This window comes from Lichenostomus cassidix, chromosome 23, assembly GCF_008360975.1.
Source record: "Lichenostomus cassidix isolate B80296 chromosome 23, HeHo_3.0, whole genome shotgun sequence".
Taxonomy (NCBI): domain Eukaryota; kingdom Metazoa; phylum Chordata; class Aves; order Passeriformes; family Meliphagidae; genus Lichenostomus; species Lichenostomus cassidix.
The window spans coordinates 3344682-3366200 of record NC_139503.1 but is presented as its reverse complement, the minus strand read 5'-3'; the positions used below and the strand labels follow the sequence as shown (position 1 = coordinate 3366200).

General features: G+C 48.3%; 1 protein-coding gene across 1 annotated transcript in view; it reads left to right on the top strand.

The window, feature by feature from the left end:
- The window catches only part of GRIK3 (glutamate ionotropic receptor kainate type subunit 3), a 101605-nt gene extending 87582 nt beyond the window's left edge, over positions 1 to 14023 (top strand). Inside the window, exons 12-16 of the mRNA XM_085081062.1 lie at positions 2985 to 3103; positions 4924 to 5141; positions 11954 to 12176; positions 12368 to 12618; positions 13498 to 14023. Of these exons, the coding sequence (XP_084937188.1) occupies positions 2985 to 3103; positions 4924 to 5141; positions 11954 to 12176; positions 12368 to 12618; positions 13498 to 13692 (1006 nt within the window). The 3' untranslated portion in view covers positions 13693 to 14023. The remainder of the gene's footprint in view (positions 1 to 2984; positions 3104 to 4923; positions 5142 to 11953; positions 12177 to 12367; positions 12619 to 13497) is intronic.
- Positions 14024 to 21519: the final 7496 nt, after the last annotated feature.

Sequence of the window (21519 nt, the reverse complement as noted above, 5' to 3'; positions counted from 1 at the left end):
TCTCTGGTTTTGTTCTGAAATGAGCCTCAGCATCTCCCTGCATCACATCAGTTGTGATGTAATCGAACAATTTTTCCCTATCAGGCTATTTTTTCAAATTAAATTCAACGCATAAAATATTACAATTACGGTTTCTTTTTCATGTTTTGCTCCTGACATTTCTTCTGTCGTCCTATTCTTTCAAAGAGCACCAAGTATTCAGGGTAATTAAAATTCTGCAGGAATGGTCTTTTAACACATAGAGATGGAAAGCAAGAGATTTCACAGGGAAAATATTTATTGCTTTCAGAAGTAATGGAAACAATATCTGCTTTTGACCCTGGCAAGGCCTCTGAAATCCAATTCTCAGAAGAAAACCACAATCAAAATAGAAAAGCCTTAATTCAGAGACATGAGTCTTCTGAACTAGGCACCAGAGTCCTCTGCTCATGCCATAACCATAGGTCAATGCCACTTAAAACAGACTCAGGGACTATTTAGAGGCAGGCAAAGGATGGATTTGCTCCATCTGTCTTTTTAATCAGTCTTTCTTTGCTATTGATGGAGCCCCTGTTCCCCTGGAGAGGCATCAACGCTGGTTGTTCCCAAGGCTCTGTGGATGTGACATTTCTGGGTAATCTGGTGCCAAGCTGGCCTGAAGTGCCACCTGTTTTTGGGCTCACAGAGCATCCAAATTACACCAACCCCCTTCACCTACATGGCAGGGTGGGTGGGTTTCACATTCATCCTAATTGCAGCGAGGACTGGGTCATCCACCAGAAATTTCTCTGGAGATGCAATTTAGGCTCAAAAGTATTTCGTGTTAGATCTTTGAAACTTCTTTGAAATGCTTCAATTTCCCTGCCAAAAGGCCAAACGAGGCAGGAAAATGATCCTAGTTTGTGATGAAATATATCTCAGAGCCCACTGTGCACGTGAGGATGAGGGAAGCCAGCGATGGAGAACCCTGAGTCCCCCCATTGATTTGGGCTCTGGCTCTATGGGGTCAACGAGCTCCTCTCCCTCCCTCCTTCATTACCTCTTGCTTCCACTAATGGCTTCTCTGCTCAAGCACTGGAGGCTGTGGCTGCTTTGCAGATTTCTGAATATTTCTCTGTCATTTGAGCTGCACCAGTAGGTTTTCGCTCAGACCTTGAAGTTCTCCATCGTGTCATCTTGCCAGGCTCATTGATCTTACCCATTCCCTTTCTGTTTCATGGTCTTTCATTGGCAGCCCAAGAAAGTTTTAATCTAATTCCTGAACTTTGGCTTTATCCGACAGCAAGGACTGAGACACCATCCTTTATCCACCTCTGGTGTGAATCTATAGCAAGTTACAAGCAATAGGCAGCATGTAAAGCCAGGTGTGAGTTCAGCCTGGTTCTTGTTGCCTTGATGATTTCCTCTGATTTAGAGAGCAGAGGAGGGTGAGCAGCGAGGACAGCCCAACTATTAGCTGGATGAACAAGCAGGAATGTCAGGGTGCAGCCTGGGCAGAGCCTGTGGCTCCCCAAACCCAGCCCAGGGAATGATCCCCACCACAGGGAGGTGAGATAACCAGAGAGAAAAGGAGAGCTCGTCAAACTGTACCTTGCATGTAGAAAATAGAAGCAGAAAGTGGGACAGCTGTGCCCAGGGTGATTTTTTTCTAAAGCCACAAGAACTTTGTGCCTTGTCCATCCCCCATGATGATTTTCCCCACAGATCTCTCCAGTGCTTGGCTCTGGTCATGTTTTGCTCCTGACATGTCTTCTGTCATCCTATTCTTTCAAAGAACACCAAGTATTCGGGGTAATTAAACTTCTGCAGGAATAGTCTTTTTACACATAGCAGCTCTGCTCTGACATGTGCCCAGGGCAGTTTTCAGTGCCAGGAGGGACCTGGCAGAGAGCTGGGGACCTTCTCCAAACACATCCAACTGCCTGAGTGAGGGCACCCTGGAATGGAGCCACAAAGCCTCTCCTTGGGTGGTGGTGGCGCATCTGGCAGAGAATTACAGAGGGAAACATCTCCCGACACAGGCTGTGGGCTGGGCTTTGAGAAGGGGCTGTTGTGATTCTCCAGGGATTCCAGAAGGAAGCGGAGATGATAATTAATGCCTGGTTCAAAAGCAATTATACCAATTATGTTTTTAATTTAATCTCTGCAAAATTTGGGACTCTCAGAAAATGTAAATAAACAGCTCTAAAAATATTAACATCTCTCCTGTTGAGCATCCTCCCCAGATCCTGGCTAAACGAGCTCATTCCCAGCAGTGCTTGCCTGCCAATCTTGGGCAGAATTTGCAGAGATGTTCCCAGGAAATTCCCTCAATCTTGCTTGAGAACTACAGGGAAATTTGTCCCCACAGGAAATAAGTTTCTCTCACCACCCACTGCAGGGCCAAGTGACACAGCAATCCACAGCAAATCTGCACCAATTCCCAGTGTTCTGCCAGTGCCCTGACTGGGCCAAATTCCTCCTGGTCAGGATGGTGGAAGGTTCTACTTCTCAGTGACCTGAATCCCACCCCAATTCCCATGTGCACTGGTGGGAGAATCTCCTGAAATACCACAATTTGTCCCTGCTGTTGCTGCAGAGTGACTGAGGCTTCTCCCCTCAGTCAATCTATGCCATTTTCCCCCATGTTTTGGAACTGCTACATATGAGACATTATTCCATCCCATCCCATCCCATCTCACCATCATGTACTCCAGCTGCTGTTGTAGGATGCAATGCTGCAGAGATGATCCAAAGTGACCAAAGGCTCTTAGGAAGTCACCTGAGACACCTCAGGAGGATTTGGCTCCCCAGGTCTCCCTGCTCTCTGCAATGCAGGACATGGACTTATGGCCATGTGGGTGATTTTGGCTGAATTTGCCTTTTTCTCCATTAAGCTGTGCACCAGAGAGTCAGCAGCTCCTGCATGGCAGCTCCAGAGGCATTGAGACTCCTTTTCTCATGTTCCTTTAGGGTGTTTTCCTGCCACATCCCCACTAACAATCTCTCTTTTCCCTGTGCCACAGGTTCAGCCCCTATGAGTGGTACGATGCCCATCCCTGCAACCCAGGCTCAGACATCGTGGAGAACAACTTCACCCTCTTGAACAGCTTCTGGTTCGGGATGGGAGCGCTGATGCAGCAAGGTAGGGCAGCACCCCACTGCTGTTAGGGCTTTTTAAACTTAAAATTTGATTAACTGCAACCTCCCAGCACCTCCTGGGCCCCATGGTGCTGAGCACCCACCCACCATGCTGTGAGGAGGAACATTACCTCCATCTCCATCAGCTGCTTCATTCACCACATCCCACAGACTCTGTAAATTCCCGTTTCTGCTAATTCAAACCATTTGTACAGTTTCAGCATCTCTGTCCTGGCTTGCTCTGTTCTAAACCAACTTTTCCAGCAGACGGGGTGTCTTGCCCTCTGCTCCATCCCCATTTTCCCCCTCCCCTGGTCATTCTGAGCAGTGTGAGATGCCCTGAAGCTCCCCAAGCCCAGGGCAGAGGCTGGAAAGGAGCTGCCCTGGGAATCTCTGCCCACCTCAGTGCCACTGGTGTGACCACCACGATGACAGGGACCTCAGAAACGGGATATGGATGGGATTACATTCCTCTGTGTGAATGGAATGGAGAGCTGGAATGAATAGAATAAATCTGTTCAGAAGGCAGCAGGGGGGGAGCTTGGGAGCAGCTCTGAATAAGGAATGAAATTCAGCTGTGATCTAATTGCAGAAAATCCAGGAATAGAAATAAGTGGAAAATGTCAAACATTTGTCACACTTTAATTTACCGTGTATCAGTGGTTATATCCAGAGAGCAAAAGAAGCACAGCCTCGGCTCAGTGGCAGGCAAAGAGCTCCTGCTCTGAGCTCCACTGCTGCCACTGCCTCCTGTAATAGAGATTCCTCCTGGATCTCAGCTGCCCTCATGGACAGTGACAGCTCCCAGCAAGACGGTTTAGCAGGATGAATCATCCCTCTTATCAGATGCTGATAAATGAAAAGAGCTATATTCTTTTTAACTCAATTCTGCATCTAAGGAGCAGAATATTTCAAAGGCAGACTGATGTCACAGCATCCAATGCATCAAAGGGCCGGAGATGGAAGAGGGAAGAAGGAGGATCTTGAGGACAACCGAAGCACCCTCAAGATCCAGGACTCCTCCTCTTCCTGGTTTCTCCTTGCTGCACTCTGAAGGGAGCAAAACTACACCCCATGCTCTGCTTTGATGCCACGCTGCCTAAAATTGCTTTGCAAAGCCCAATCTTTGTTGCACATTCGAGGCTGATAAATCCTCTGAGCACAGCTGTTTCAAACCCAAAGCTCTTGCCTGGCTTTAAAAAGGTGTTTTGGGTGATTACAAAAATAGCACAACCCATTTAGCCCTTCATGTCTGCTCAATAAAAGTCGTTCCAGACCCACTACACCTTTTATGCTGTAACATCTCCTGCTTCCCCATTTCTAACTGGCATTCAAAGCCCTGGACCCTGATAGTTTCTTTCTCTGGCTGTTTGATTTTTTTTTAAACCTTGTGTATTTGAACACACTCCCCAGAGTGAGTCTTTTGAAAATAATCTGTATAAAAGCAAAGCCCTTTCTAAATGGCAGAACAAAACACTCATAAAAGTTCATAAATAGCTCACTATTTAAATCTCATAAAAGCAGCCCAGTTAATTACTTCAGTTTGGATGTTTCCTGTAAATTGGGCACTGTACCCAAGGTCAGTAATCAAGGGAGAGGGTTTTTCTCCAAATGCTACAAAAACCCCACTGATGTCTTCGCATGCAAGATGTCTGGATAATTTGCCTTAAAACCAGTTGGCTTTAATCGCATAGCTGTAACAGTTTTGACAGTGAAACCTGATCATATACATATATTTATATGCGTATAAAATGTATGTATGGATATATAAACGAGGTTCTTTCCCTCTTTTTCCTCTCTCCTCCTTCCCCTCTCCCATGCCAGGCTCGGAGCTGATGCCCAAAGCCCTGTCTACACGGATCATTGGTGGCATATGGTGGTTCTTCACCCTAATTATCATCTCGTCCTACACGGCCAACCTTGCCGCCTTCCTGACGGTGGAGAGGATGGAATCCCCCATCGACTCGGCAGATGACTTGGCAAAGCAGACAAAAATAGAGTATGGAGCAGTGAAGGATGGAGCTACCATGACCTTCTTCAAGGTGAGACCAGGCAGAGGCTTTCTACCTTCCAGGCAGAGATGCAACACGCTGAGGCCAACGGGAGCCAGAGAAAAGATCCAAAGACAAAAAGCTTCCCAAGCTGCCCCTGCTGCTCCTTCCAGGCAGCTTCTTGCAGTCTCACATCTTGCCCAGACTGGAAGTGTCACTTAGCTGAGTCCTACCAAGGCTAAATTCCCCCTCTCTGTTGTTCACTGAAGTCGCAGTTACAAAATTAAAGTGATTTTACAGTTTTGGAGGCTCAACCCACTGTTGGCTCAGACACCCTGAAACAAAGCACATACCAAGGTGTAGCTTGAATTAAAGCTCTGTGGAAAAATCTTTCATTCCCTAAAGCATCTTCCCAATTTCCACATCTCACCCATCCAGCTCCTTCCTTGCCTCTGCCAGCACAGCCCCATGGAATCCCCAAACTGATCCAGCCACCCTTCAGGGACAGAGGAAAGCACAAATGAAACCCACAGCTGGACAGATGTTGCAAAGTGCTCTTCCTGGCCAGTATTTTTTACAGCTGAAATATCTTTCTTGTCCTTCAAGTATTCATATCAATGTAATCCAGTTTTATTAACCTCTGAGATCCAGGGCAAGGTAACACTACCAGTGCATCACAATCCAATTGCATTAACTTCTTCTATTTAAAGCATAATTAAATTCAGAAGTCAGTCAGATTCCACCGTTGCCTCAAAAATAGAAAGAAACTGAGAGATATAAAATGACCTTTAAAACCACTGCTGGCCTGTAAAAACCCACTTTAAAAGAGAGAGAGAATAAAGGGATAGAAACGAGGGGTGATTAAGGAATTATCAGCCTGGCAAGGAAAGAGGCCCACAGGCAGATCCCAGGCTTTGGATTAGGAATGGGGCTGGATACCCCACACCTCTGTCTCCTTCCCCCTCTGTCACCCTAATGCAGAAGGACATGCATGTGACAAACACAGCTCAGGCTTTTCCAAGCAGGTTGTGCCTGGTGCTGCAATATTTGAGCAGGCATGGGGTGATGGCAGCTTGATGAGGCCTCAGTGGTTTAATTGCCAAGTCTCATCAAAGGAAGCCAATATGCTGATTTTAATAATAGAGAGAGCATCGTTCTCCTGCAACTTCTCTTGGCTCTGAGCTGGCTGAGGAGCCACTGAATCTGTATCCTGACTTTGACAGGCAGCAGCAGAGGTTGATAAAGAACCACAGAGGGTTTGGTTTGATCTTTAGTGATTCTGGGAATGCCCAGTTGCTGCTGTGGGTCTGTCTGCCTCCTGCCATGGAGCTGATCCATGCAGTTCTGTCCATGGCACAGCCAGATGCACAGTGGTGTCTTCCAAAGCCATATAAACCTGGAAGAGCCAGCAGGGAAAGGCAGCTTGTAACTGTGTGCTTTACTGCACTTTCCAGTACGAGTTTTATATGGGAATAAAAGGAAACTGTCTCTTTTAACAATCATCAGGACACAGTATATTTATTGCTTCATATCATTATCCATCAGAATCATACTTCAGGCTTCTAATGGCCTTGGCATGGTTTATTGATGCAGCGGATTTTCCTTTTCCTTTTTTATCATCATCGTTGTATGGAGATGAATTCTCAGGGATGTCCCTTCTGACAAGAATTCCCATTACTGGAGCAGTGGGAGGTCCCATGTGGGATGCTCTGTTCGCTTGTCCTTCGTGTGCAGAGGGACATGGGAGAGTCAGGATTTCTCCAGCCCCCAGCAAGGTCTTTGTCCTCGACTGGGTAATCCCTGCAGTGGTTTTGGTTTAATTCAGCTGCTCTGTCAGTGCCACCTCCATGGGGACACCTGTCACACAGCACAGAGCTCCTGGCACTGGGTGTCCCCTGAGGATCCACATTCCCTCAGAGGGTGGCACTGAAGGAACAATTCATGGATTGCCTCCCCTTCCTCTGCTCTGCTCTGCTCCAGGGGGACACCAGCAGGGACACCCCATGCCAGGCACAGCTCCTGGAGCATTCCTGGAGATCCAGAGCCTGAGCACTCCAGCAGCTCTGAACTCACTGTCACTGCTGGGACAAAAGCCTGATGGCAGCACCCAAACGAGGATCTCACCTGCTCTGTGGATTACCTGCTATACTTGGCCCAAATTGCTGCCTGGCTCTGTGTATGGCTGTTCCCCAAAGTCGTTCCCCAAAATCATTCCCCTCACTGCAGGAACTTTATTTCTCCACATTAAATCAGCTGCAAACCACACAAACTAACCCTGAGCACACGTGGGCCCTGCAGCCCCTCTGTCAGTGCCCATCACAGTCCCAGCTGGATCTCACCCAGGAATGCAGGAGGAGAGATCATCCCAGCAGCTGATCTCAGGGAGCAATGGGCAGTGGGAGGAAGAGGAAGGCAGATGCCTCACACGCTGTCCCATGAGATGGTTCCCAAAGCCCTGCCCAGTTCTGCCTGAGGGCTCCTGCAGAGCTCTCCAGGGACATTGCGGAAAGTCCTGATGGAACCAAGACAACTCTGGGACATCCCCACAGTGAGGGATGCTGCTCCCACAAAATTTGGCCCCATGCAGCCGAGTGAACCAGCCACAGCACATGGGAAGAAGAGAGAGTTTTACCAACCATATTGCCTAATTTTGACTTCATGGAAAGAACTTTTGAGGAGCTGTTTACTCCCCGGCAATGCAGATTGAGCTACAGGAATAAACACAGATCAATTAACTCAGGAACAGCTCTGGAGTTCATTACAACTCATGCCAGAAATCCTTCCCATCCCACAGAGGATGCTGCCTTTCTGAATGGAAGGCCAGGTCTCACATGCAGTTTGGAGTCTGGGTGTGAATGTGTATGTGTGTACACAGACACTCACTCATACAGAAATGTTAAATCCTCAAGACTAAGTATCTTCAGTTGCTGGAAATCAATTTATTTTTTTCATACAGGCTGGAATTGAAAATCTTAAGCCTGAAAGTTCCTTTCTTGCCAATTTGGCTGATAATAAAGCGTATATGTCTTGGCAAGATGCCTCGTAGGGACTCCTCTAAACGATTCCATTAATTGATTTGGGTGACTAGCCCTGCAGAACTGCTTATTAAAGGTGGCTTCTGAGCTGTGACTCTGAAGAATGAACTCGGAGGCGTTCTGGGTGTCACTGCGATCGCTGCTTTCCGAGGGGTTGGCACTCAGCTTTCACACACACATCTCATTTAGCACTAACACGCCTTGATTAAGATGCAGAGCACAGCAGACCCGATTCTGCTGTTATTTATCCTGAACAAATCAAGGAGAAGCTCCACTCGCATGAGTTGGAGGGAGAGATGTGAGCAGGAGTGAGATTTGGCCCCCCTGTGTGAGCCAGGGCTGCAGCACCAGCCCTTGATAATTAGCAATATCTCCACCATTCCTAACATCCCGGAGTTCCTGACACTGGAAATTCTCTGCCAGGAAGAAGCCAGAGTCAGGCCATTTATCTTAATGCCTCAGAGCAGCCAAGCAGTTCCTCCTCATTTACCTTTGGCAGCAAAGTCGTCACTGAGGAGGACCTGGGGACACTCCAGAGGATGTAGGGGCACAGGAGAGTCTCTTTACCCACCACCAACTAAGATATGCTTCCTTTAAGGAGCCCATAAAAGTAAATGGTGAATCTATCAAGAAGAAATTAGCACCCAGTCACAGTACAGCAAAAATCAGATCAGATCAGTAACTAACTCCAGCGAGGAGTTTTTAAGCTGTAAAATCAGGGGTCCAGCAAAATAAAATGTACACACAAATAATGAAGTACAGAAAAGAATATCAGCAAAATAAACACAATTTAAGGCATTCTTTACCACTAAATTATTACTAAGATGCTTGCTTTTGTTTTTTTTTTTTTTGCTTATTTCTGTGTTGAGTTCCTGGGTGATGACATCCAAATTCCCAATTATAAGCAACACCTTCGCAGTGTGCCCAGGTATTTGAGAGGAGGAAGGGGAGAAATTAACTTTTCCCCCAACTACAAAACATGTTTTGTGGCTTAATAGAGTGTGAGCTGGAGCAGGGACACTCCTGTCCTCTCTGCTCCTGAAATTTGGGATTGGTGACTGACACTGCTCTCATGAGGACTGACAGCTGCTCCTGGGGTTTTAGCCAACTATCAACCTGTGAGGGCTGTGCTGGGACTTACAGCCAGGGAATTTTCCCTTGGAAAAGTAGTGTTCTTATCAAGTTTTAGAGCCTGAGACTGCCCTGACCAGCACTGTGTGTGAGCTGCCATTCCAGCACAAATGGCCTGACCTTCCTCCTGGAGGAACTCATCTTCCCTGCCAGGGTCTCAGCCCTGTGCCTGGATCTCTGTTCCAGCTGTTCATCAGGCATCAACAGGCATCATCCAGCTGTTCAGTGAGCAGTGGCCAGCAGCTCCATCCTTGTGGCCAGCAGCTCTATCCTGGTGGCCAGAAGCTACATCCTCGTGGCCAGCAGCTCCATCCTTGTGGCCAGCAGCTCCATCCTCATGTGCAGTCCTTACCCAGCTGTGCCCCAACAGGAGAATTGCTCAACCCCTGGCTCATCACAGCTGAGCTCCAAGCAGCACAGCCAGCAGTGAGAAATCTGGGCTCTTCCTGGCATCCCAAACACAATTAAGTCCTTTCAAGCTGGTCAGGAGCAGTGATTTAAGAGAAGAAGAGAAAAGTGGTTTTTTCTCTTCCAGGGAGTCCTGTCTCATGTAATTTCAGTTGCCTGAAGAGGTCCAGTGCCTCATGCAAGTCCCATTTGCTTCACTAAATGCAGCCTATTGATTTTTTGCCAGTTTATTTTGCTCCGTGCTCTAAACTGGGAGAACACTGATGTTAAAAGCTCTGTGTCAACACCCAAAGAACATTAAATGCCGAAAGAGAAGAAGAGAGAGGGAGAGCCAAGGAACCCAGAGGCCTCTGATGTGAACTATATAAATGTTAAACAAGTCCTTATCAGCCAGCCGAGCACAGGATTCATTTCAATTACCCATTGTAATGTACAGATATTTAATAATCCTTTCGGAGGCTACATTTCTTGCTGCTCTTTGAGGTTTGATAGATGCCACAAATCTACCTTACAGGCACTGGTCCAGATTTTCAAGCGAGGGAGATTATCCTGCCTCTTGAATGAAGTTTGCTCCAACACATCCACTGCTGCGCATTCATCAAGTGGATTATAACGAGCATGAGCTTTAATGGAGAAGAAATGAACCCCTGGGTGTTGCAGTCAGGAGAAGGAGCCCACAGGGTTAAAGGCAGAGGAACAGCTTTGTTTGAACAGCACTGCACTACCCAGCTTTGGGGTGATGAGCTTTTGTTTAACTTTTGCTAAACATGCTGGAATAAAGGAGGTGGATGGGCAAAGTGTTTGGAATACGAAGCATTATGAGAGCCTTCTAGCTACTTCACCATTATTTATTATGGTTTTATCAGAAGAACCTGTGCTGGCACATTTTGGGTGATAATGACAAAACGAGGGGGAGCTGTGGCAGCAGCAGTTGGGCTGGACTGGGGCTCCATCTCCTGCTTCCTCATGGAAGGACAGAAACCTGTAGAGAGATAAACGACGGCTGAAGTCTCAGCTCTGCAGCAGCAACTCCTCGTGCAGTGGCTGCTGAGCTGCTGCCCTGATTCCAGGCTAAGCACAGCAACTTATCAGCCCTCTGACTTATCAGCCAGCTCCAGACTTGCTGAGGAGCACAGTGGAGGAGGAGGTTTGGCTGACTAAGCTGCCTCTCGTGAAATAAGAAGGCAAAAACAGATCTAAGAAAAACAAGAAATTGGGCAGAAAAGAGGAACAGTGCAGAAAGGAGCAGTGGGAACACAAATCTCAATATCCAAGTGCTGTTGCAGAGAGGAACAGGGCTGGTGTGAGGGAGCTGCACTGACCCAGAGGAGCACCAGGACCAACAAAGGGGCAAGAGGAGACTGCTCTGCCTGTCTGGGGAATCTCCCAAAACTAAAGCCAGCTCTGACCAGCAGTCTGGGATGGTGGAAGGTGTCCCTGCCCACGGCAGAGGGTGGAACTTAATGAACTTTAAGGTCTCTCCCAGCCCAAACCATTCTGGGATTCTGTGACTTTTTGCAATGACTGACAGAGACAACTCAGAAGGTGCTTGCAGATAAATGGTACATTTCAAAAGTTATGGCAAGACGTAAAATAACCATATTTCTCCTCACTCAACACGTTTTTTAGAAGGAAAAAAGAAACATTCACATGAATAGCAAGCTAGAAAACATATTCCTTCCTTTGCAACAGAATGTCTGCTGATAGTGGAAGAATATCCATGTTTATTTTTAGCCGTAAGACAATCTTCTTGAATATCTCTGTGCTTCTGTTTATGTGGATATGTTAAATCTGTTTGGCAGTTGCACATATCTCAGAGGAGACATGTTTCCTTGCCATGCTTGAGGAAAGACAAAAATATCATAGAGTGTGTAGCAGAGAAAACCACGTCCTCCAAAACCCTCTCTGTTCTCTCTGCATGCAGAAACATTACAGGGTAAACAAATCCTGGTTAGGAAATGAAGACATTAAAGCAGATCTGCTGATGGCCTGTGAGACAATGAAGCCTGCAGGGCATTGGGCAGAGTCTCAGTCACACCTCAGGACCTGAAACATGTGCACAGTGGGATGTTTGCTGCAGCCTTTATCTCTCTTTATGGCAACAAAAAGCCAAACAGTGTTGGGCAGTGAAGGCAGAAAGGTATTTAAGACAAAGTCAAATTCATGGTTGCTGCATTGTGTGATCTGTTCTCAACTCTTATTATTATTATTTAGTGAAAAGATACCAGCTTTCAGCAAATGGAAAATTCATTCTTGTCTTGGGGCTGGGGGGGTGTATCGTTTTTCCAGAAATCCAAAATTTCCACGTTTGAAAAAATGTGGGCTTTCATGAGCAGCAAACCCACAGCACTGGTTAAAAACAACGAGGAGGGGATCCAGCGAACCCTGACGGCCGATTATGCTCTGCTGATGGAGTCAACAACCATCGAGTACATCACCCAGAGGAACTGCAACCTCACCCAGATCGGGGGGCTCATCGACACCAAGGGCTATGGCATTGGGACGCCCATGGGTAAGTGAGTTCTGCTGTACCCAGAACATGACAGGTAATTAAAATAACCCACCCCCAACAGCAAATTTCCAAATACCAAACTTTACACTGAAGAGAGGTCTGAACTGCTCTGCTTAGCACAGACACCTTCCCTGCTTGGTGGGATTTTTGCCCTGCTTCCCCTCTGTGTATAATGGTGTTCCCATCCCCAGGGTCACCGTACAGGGACAAGATCACCATCGCCATCCTGCAGCTCCAGGAGGAGGACAAGCTCCACGTCATGAAGGAGAAGTGGTGGAGGGGGAATGGCTGCCCTGAGGATGAGAACAAGGAGGCCAGTGCTCTGGGCATCCAGAACATCGGAGGGATCTTCATTGTCCTGGCAGCAGGCCTGGTGCTGTCTGTCTTCGTGGCCATGGTGGAGTTCATCTACAAGCTGCGCAAAACGGCTGAGCGAGAGCAGGTATTGATTCCCTCTGATCCCCTGCAGTCATCTTGCCCCAGCCATGGCAGGGTTTGCATGCTGATCCCAGAGAAAGCAGAGATGGGGCAGAGGGATCCAGCCTGGCATCCCCAAAGCAACATTCCCAGAGGCTCACTGGTCTGTCCCTGGCACAGCCTCCACTCCAGGGAAAGTCATGTCTGCTCTGATCAGGGTCACCTGCTGCTGCAGCAGCCAGAGCAGGACACACTGGTAGAGTAGTTTAGAGCAAGCTGACACATAAATCATTAAAACACAGACAGAGGTCCCTGGGAAGGGCTTTTCTGATCTGTTAAAATCACCTTGCATGTTCCAGGTGTGACTATACATGCCTTCTCCACACTCCCATTCAGAGAGGAACAAGTCAGGGCCCACCAGGAATCATCACACAACTCTTCACCACTCACAGACACAGCCCATCAGTGCCTGACCAGTGTTCAGGAAACAGCAGAACTGCTTTTATGTTCTTCCACCTCCTTGGGTGTCCCGGTGCAGTAAGTGGAACATGCATTTGTGTGCATGACCAGAAATCAAAGCGAGCTGCCCTCGTGATGGACTAGATAGAGAAAGGAAAGCTGCCCAGTAGCAGGAGGGTCAGAGCCATCCCAGCCCCCTGCAGGGATCACACAGCACCAGACATCCAGCAGGCGCCTCCAGCTCTGCTTTGTGCAGGATTCAGCATGCCAAAGGTACAATCCTCGCCCAGGGAGAGAGGTCACCCAGGTGTCCACGCAGCCCTGCAGCCCTGCAGAGCACAGCCGATGCCTGAAACAACCCAAACCTCATGCTCACCCTCCGCTGAGCCCTTCCCCTGCTCCCAGGACACTGCAGCAGTAACAGTTTTGTCCCTGCTGTCCCCAGCGCTCCTTCTGCAGCGCCATGGCCGACGAGATCAGGCTGTCCCTCACCTGCCAGCGCCGGGTCAAGCACAAGCCACAGCCCCCCGTGATGGTGAAGACAGACGCAGTGATCAACATGCACACCTTCAACGACCGACGGCTGCCCGGCAAGGACAACATGACCTGCAACACTGGATTGGCACCTGTGTTTCCCTAGGGAATGGGAGTGGGGGGGAGGGAGGGGAGGAATTGCGGCAGACAAGGCTGGATGCGCCCTTAACTAGGGAAGAATGGATTAAAAAAACAAGGAAAAAAAAAAGAAAAAAAATTTATAAAAGCCTGGTTTGTTCATTTCAAGAACAAGGCCTTTGCAACCCAGCTGCATCCATCACCGCAGAGGAGCCAGAACTTCCAAGCACGGACAGCAACGTGGGTCTTGGGGCTTTTTGCGTTTGGTTTTGTTACTTTTCATTCCTTTTTTTTTTTTTTAATGCTTCGATCCTCCAGGCCTCATGGAGTCCAACCACCACCCAGGAGTCTGATGTTTACACACTGAAAACACGTGGAGGTGAAGCAGAATTGATCCAACCCTGAGCGGGTGAGGAGGAGCCCTGGGCTCCATCAGCACGGCAATAAACAGGAACACTGGGTCAGGTGTGACACCTGATCCACACCAACACACACAGCACATTTTGGATACACTGTCTGGGAAAGGGAGAGGTGCCTGGGAAGCACAGGGATGGTCCAGGCTGTGCTTGCCCTCCGAGCAGCTCGCGGTGGCCTCTCACCTCGCGGCTGTGCTGGCCGCAGCCATCCGGAGCGGGACATCCGCGTGGGACGTGGTGGCAGAAGGTGACAAACGTTCCTCAGCAGATCCAGGGCAGCCGACTGGGAATGGGGAGTGAGCCTGAATGGAGCTGAGCTCCAGGCTGGCCAGGGATGGGACAGCACAGCGTGCACAGGACCTTCTGCACCTCCAAGTGACACCACCCAGGCGCTCCATGCCAAGTTCCAGCCCCAGCCCAGGGTGACACCGTGATCTCCAGGTCCTCAGCTCCATCTTTGCTCTTCCTGCAAAGGTCAGTCTCTCCTGCAGAGAAACGTGGGAAGCAACCAGGTCCATGGGCTCTGGCAGTGGCAGGAGCAGAGCTGCTTCTAAGAGCCAAAAGTACCAATTTCCGTGAAATTCAGCGGCGCTGAACCACAACTCCAGACTGGGAGGAGACTGTGGGGCTGGTTTAGGACTCTCCATGGCATCAAGGACCTGAAAGATGAATCTCAGCCTGCAGGAGAGGAGCAGAGCTGCCAGAGCCAAGCCTGGGGTCCCTCCTGCTCTGACCATGAACTGCCACCCCTGGGCAGCCTCTCCATGGGATTTAAGCAAACACACACTGAAACGTTTTTAGGAAATCTTCCATGAACTGTCTTCTTATTTTCAGGTTGCTTAACCCAGAAGGTTGGTCCTGCAGATGAATTTAGGCAGAATTACCAAAGACCCCTCTGCTGACCTAAAGGAACACTCAAGTAATGTCCCTCAGCTCCATCCCCACCAGGGACCTGCAGGCAGCCAGTGGGACACTGTGGATTCATTCCCAAAATTAAGCAAATGGAAATTCCTCTGCCTGTTGCAGCCCAGAATGTCACCCAGGTGATGCAAAGGTGCTTAAAAGCTCTGATTTAAACACTGGTGGTGTAGAAAACAGCAACGCCCTTCCCCTGCTCGGGTAAGAGGGACATTGACCTGTGTGGAGGGCAGGGGTGGAGCAGTCAGTGGCCAAGATCTGCACCCAGAGCCTCGCTCTGTGCCTTGGGTGCAGTGGGTGCCACGGCCACTGAACTGAGCCCTGTCACCCTCCCCAAGCTGCACAGCCATTCTGGAAAGTTCATCCTCGCCAGGCTGTAAAAAAGGAGTTTGCTCCTTGCAAAAAGGAGCAAACCTGCGTGTAGCTGATTTCAGATTTGTCCCCACCTGTTCCTCTCAGTGCTCGGTTGGGAAGGTTGTTTCGAGCTGAGCAGAATTAGAAAATTAACTCAAGGGGGAAGAGCTGCTCCCCCACCCCATCATGGAACACAGTTCATCCCTATTTAGCTTTTTCCACGAGGTAAAGAAATGACAGAGTGACCCCAAACAGAACCAGGTGATTTGTCATACTTTGACTCAAGTAAAGATATGCAAAGAATTTACATTCATTTTCACTTTTCCACAAAAACCATGAAAAATTAGGGGTGAAAGCTGCCAATGCAGTGAGCATCAGATTCTTAATAGTTTGCTGCACAAATACCTTGAGCAGAGGACAGACTGGAGTGTGGGGCAGCTTCCCAAAGCTAATGACATGCTTTCTGTATTCCTTTGCAAATCCTTAGGCTTGTCAGAGTAGTAGATTTTATGTTTTCCTTGCGGATTTCTAAGCTCTAAAAAAAGCAGAGATGAAAACAGAGCCTGAAACTGGCTTTAAATGTCCAGAGAGTAAAATACCACAGAAAACAGCATTCATTTTGCTTCTCGGCAGATTTTTAAGAAATAAATAAATATTGCTAACACCACAAACCCCATTTATTTATTGACACCAGCCTGATTTGATTTCACTCACAAATGTGACAGGTGAGCATCTGAAATTACTGCTGTCGCTGCCAGCCAGACCAAACCCTGCAGATGAACATTTTCCTTCCCTCCTATAGGAGGGATGCAGATGAACCTTTTCCTTCCCTCCCTACACCCCTAAATCAGCCACGAACTGCAGCCAAATTCCTGCATCTACATTGAGGCTTTGTGTTGAATTTTGATTACTGAAACACTTCACGTCCAATAAGGGAATGTTCTGCAGAGCCCAAAACAATGCAGAGGAGCTGCTGGGACCCCAGCCTGGCACAGACCCTTCCCCTGGCCCTGCTCACTGTGACCTGAGGGGACGTGGAGGATCTCAGCCCTCAGCCTTCCTGCAGGACCAGGGGCAGCTCACCCAGGAGGGCTCCCCGAGCCCAAAGCCATGTGTGTCCATCCCAGAGGAGCAGTGAGAGCCCAACGCCTCACAGCCACGTGTTGGGAGATTTGGGAAGGGACAGACCGGATGGCAAAGCCACAAAGCCTTCTGTGAGCACATCTGTGACCTGGCTGGGACTAGAGACAACTCACGTCTGAAATCATCTGACTTCCAACACTGTTTAACTCGGTTCCTTTCTTCACTTGGGCAGAGGGACTGGAAAACTGAGGAGGAAATCCAGAAAAAGCAGGTTTGGGTTATTAAACTGTGTCTAAACTGTTGTCACCTCGGCTCACTGTCCCCTTATCACTTGCTTTTTCCCCCCATGAGACAGAGCAGGGACAGCCAGCAGCTTCCCTGGGGTGGATTTGGTGTTTGGAGTCAACCAACAGTTCATGTTGGGTGTGGTGTGGAGGGGACAGACCCACGGAGAGATGGAATATGCAAAGGGAAACCAACTCCAGCTCTGGGCACCCACTGCTCCACCTCGGTGGGAGCTGCTGGGAGCAGGATTTGGCCAAGTGAAGCACAGAGGGTGTCTGGGATGTCACAGCAAAGGGACACTGTGGATCCAGGTGGCTTCACCCAGTGACAGTGAGGTGACAGTCCCCAGAGTGCTCGGGGCTGGCAGGGCAGGAGCATTCCCAGGCATTGGCATCACAAGCCCTCTGCTCTGTACCTTACTTTGACATGTTTCTCAAAAAAAAAAAAGAAAAAAAATTTAAAAAAAAAACAAAACAGAAAAGAGTGGGAAAAAGGAAAAAATAGTCTCCGTGACATTCAGGGGATTTTCCTTTGTGGACATGCAGAATTTCTATGAATATAGTTTTTTGTAAACATTTTGTAACAATTTTGGTTTCATAGTAACTGTGTTACTTGCTGATCATTCTAGGCTGATGTAAATACAGTTTCCAAAAAATAAAAAATAAAAAAAAAAGAAAAAAATTCTGATTATTTTCCTTTTTAAGACACTGTGATATATCAAAGTGCACAGTTTGCTGTATGAAGTAATATGGTTTTAAATTTTAAATAAATAATTTCTAGAAAATAATGAAGCTTATGCCTGTTTATACTCAACATCTTCCTGCTCAAATTCTCTCCCAAACTCACACTGTTTAGCAACATCCCAAACTTTATCAGCCATAAAGCCAATGATGATAAAACCAGTTCCCAGCTGAACCCAAACACCTGGGAATTGCTGCTGCTGCTCACCAAAGGGGTTGAGGCACGTTTGGGGCAGTATTGATGCACAAGCCATGAAAAGGAATGGAAAGTCCCAAATTTGGCCATAGGGAGGGAAGAGACAGTGAGGCTCAGACTGTGCAGCTCTCCCTGCCCTCACACACCTCCACAGTTTGATATCAGACAGGTAATTAAGCCCAGATATTCCATAAAGAGCCATCCACAGCTCTCTCCCACCGTGGTTTGCCTGCAGGCTGCCTGAGCTTCTCATCACAGAGAGGTGCAGCAGCCCAGGAGCCCCGACAAGGCTGTGGGGTTCATAAAAGCTCTCTTTGCCTCTTCCCTTCTGTGTAAGTCAAAAATCTTATTAGCCCGATAAAAGCTGAGAGCACCCTAAAGGCCAACGTTTATTAATCTGAAATCTTTATGACTCTGCTTTATTATATCGAGGCAGGGAGGAAACATCTGAGGTTTGTGGGATGGGAGAGGTGAGAGCAGTTGGATTGTGCCCTTCCAGCTGCAATAAAACAAACCCCAAAAGCAGAGACACAGCCCTGGGTTTCAGTCACACAGCCCAACGTGCACGCTGAGAAATAAAGACAATTCCTTCCCGTTTTAATTATTTTTAAGGGGTCACCCTCAAAAATCTTTCACATCTGTATTCACTTGAGCCCCCAGAAAACCAAAGCTTTGACGTTGGCGCCGAGGAGGGACCTGCAGAGCCTTGCTTTTATGCTCTGAACCCTGATCAATATGCAGAGAACACGGCAAAAAGAAGAAGGAAAAAAGGTAAAAGCAACAAATGCCTTTGCAAAGCTGCTTCTGCACCACTTTGCGCGAGAGACCTGCTCTGGGAACAACATCCCTTCCCACGTGCTGAGGGAATGGCTGCTCCCAGCTGCTGAGGACAGCAGGGGCAGGACAGGGCAGAGCCAGCTGACCCTGCATGACAAACCTCCGGCTGCACCAGGAATACCAGGAATTGTCAACATAAATCGTTATCAGCAATAACGCGAGGCGGCAATTAACCTTGTCAGTCAGCAGCTCACCCTTTGCTACCCACAGCCTCCGAGCTGCCAATCACCTTGGAATGAATAATGAATGAGACAACAGATTTCACTCATAAAACAGCAGCTCGGCTCCCTTTGAGCGCCAATTAATCCCTCTGGGCAAAATATGGAAGAAATCAGGAAATGGTGAGAGGCGTCTGCCCACCCTCCCACCTCCCGGTCCCAGCCAGGCATTTTAGATTTTCAGCTCAGCGGAGGACAATTTTTAACCTGGATTTCTTCCAGCAAAATCCCATTTCAAAGCAGTAATTGTACATCTGAGAGCAGGTGTTTTCCTGACCCTGGGTGTCAGCGCTCTGATGCATCCCTGTGCCCTCTCACAGGGATAGGTGGCCAAAAGGGACCACCACAACCCCTCCAGGCATTCCTGCTCTCTGCAAACATCACCTTTCCTTCTCCCCAAACCAAACCTGACAAAATCTCTGCCTCTCAGGGAGGACTCAGGCAAGTTTGGACCTAAATGTTTCCAGAGGTAAAATACACCTGATTTCCTTAATGGAAATTTGGGGATGGAACAGAGAGAATGAACAGCTGGAAATCCATTGCCCCCTCTGGAGCCTGCCAGGGTGGGTTGGGCAGGACAGTCCCTGCAAGGAACAAGAACTGTGTTTGCATCACTAACACGAGGCCTGAACAACCACAGAAATGAGGAGCATCACCTGCATGTAATAACTTCAAACTTAATAACGTTGTTTGTCTGGCATCAGGAGCCTCTCAGGATCTTCCTGAGATTTCCATAAGTGGCATTATCTCATCCCAGCCCAGCTTGCTGAGCATGACAGGTTGATCCCAGCTCATGCCACCTCCATCTCCAGCTCCACAGATGAGAAATTTAAGTGACTTGCAGCACAGCTGGAAGCTACAGAGCCTCCTCCAGAGACGACTCTGTTATTCCCCTTTCCAGGAGGAGCAGAAAGGGAACAGAGTCAGCTTAGCCCTGCAGAACCAGAGAGTGAAGCCAGTGAGAAGTGGAGATCAGCAGAAAGGTGAAGATAACAAAAAGGAATCTGACCTGAGACACACAGCCTGGATCCAAACTGGGTTGTGACATTTGGAAGAGTTCGGTGGCATTTCCCTTCAAGAATTTATGTGCAACTTCTGCATCTGATATTTTCCACCAGAAACAGAAATATCTGACCAACCATGGGACAGGAGCTGTGCACTAACATTGTACTTATAGCTAGAAAAAACAGAGCCTCTGGCTTAGAGAGCTGTGCTCAGGTAAAAAGAGAAAGAAGCAAAGCAGAAAACACCAAAAAAACTGGAAGATGTTGTCCTATACAGAGGGACAAAGAAAACCTAGTCCATCAGCTCAGGACTGCACTGGGAAGAGCCATGGGATGCATCTGCACTGAGTGACAAGGACAGCTCTGTGTGGGCTCTGCACACCCCAGAGCTGCTCCTCTGCCAGGCTGGACAGCCCCAGCAGCTGCATACATGTGGCCTTGGCTTTCCTCAGCATCTCCAGACATCAAGAGCATTAAAACCACTAAAAGTGTGTCATCCTGCCCCAAACCAAGATCTGCCTTGCTGTCACAGTGTCCCACAACTGCTTGTGGGGAGATGAGGCACAGGAGAGCTGCAGGGATGGATCAGGACCAGAGAAGGATCAGGCTCCAGGTCTGGAGGGAGGGACAGGAGCAGCTCAGCTGGAGGTGTTGGTGCTCAGGGACACCTCAGAGCTGAGAGCTCTGAGCGATCTGCAGGGGCAGACAAGGTGCTGACACCTTTTATTTTAAGTAGTATCGATGGTGCTGTTTAGCACACTCTGAGCACGCTGAAAGCATCAGCTTAGTAAACAAGAACTCTTTTGGCAGCGGCGAGGTAACATATGGGCTCTGGATATAATGTGCCTTGAAATGGTTGTCGTAAATTAGCAGAGTGACTGTGACACAGGTAACACCTCGGAGCCCAGAGACTGCACGGGCTGAGGGGAGGAGCAGCTCTAGGAAAGTGTGTTTTTATGGGCATGAAAGGGGGGCAGGAGGAACCAGAGCACAGGCCCCAGCAGAAGGGAAAAGAGCACCATTAGAGGAGGGGAAAGGGCACATGGCAGAGCACAGGGGTGGAGAATCACTGCAGAAAACACAAAAATGTTCTGCAGAATGATTTCAGGCAGACGCCATTCCAGCCTCTCAGGCTTTTTACCCTTCAGCACTGGTTGTCTTATTTCCATCCTCCCCTGCTGCCCAGAATCTCTCTCCCTGTTCTCCATGCACGCTGTGCACTCACATAATGGCTTTTTTTCCATTAATGTGTTTATCTTGCTCCCCATGCTTTGTTGGATGCACCATTCACTGTTTCTTTATAGCAAAGTGTCTGCAGCACCTCGGGAGCCAGTTTAGCTCGGGGGAGTTGAGGCTGATGCTGGCACTGTGTCACTGTGGGGTCACAAACCATGGAAATTGGTACCATTTTTACAATCCCCATAGGACAGCACAAGGAATGGCAGTTCCCAGCACCTCACAGCCTACAGTCCACCCCACCCCATCTCTGGGAGGGTGACCTGTCTAGCAGAACTCCTCTGTCCTCTCTCAGGACCCAGAACAAGCATGCCCTGAGCCAGGAAAAAACCAAATGCTTTTGTTTGAACCGAGGGGAAAAGTTTTCTGTTGGAGACACTGTGGAAAGGGAATGAGTTTTATTCCAAATATTTCAGGAACACTGCTCTTCCTTTCTGTGGCTTTGCTAAAACAGCTCAGAGAGACATAATTGAAGTGTTTAAGAAGCATCTGTCATTATTAAAACAAAGTTGCTTTGCAATTTTACTATTTCACTGCAGTTTCATTATCTCATGCAAATGAGTTTCTC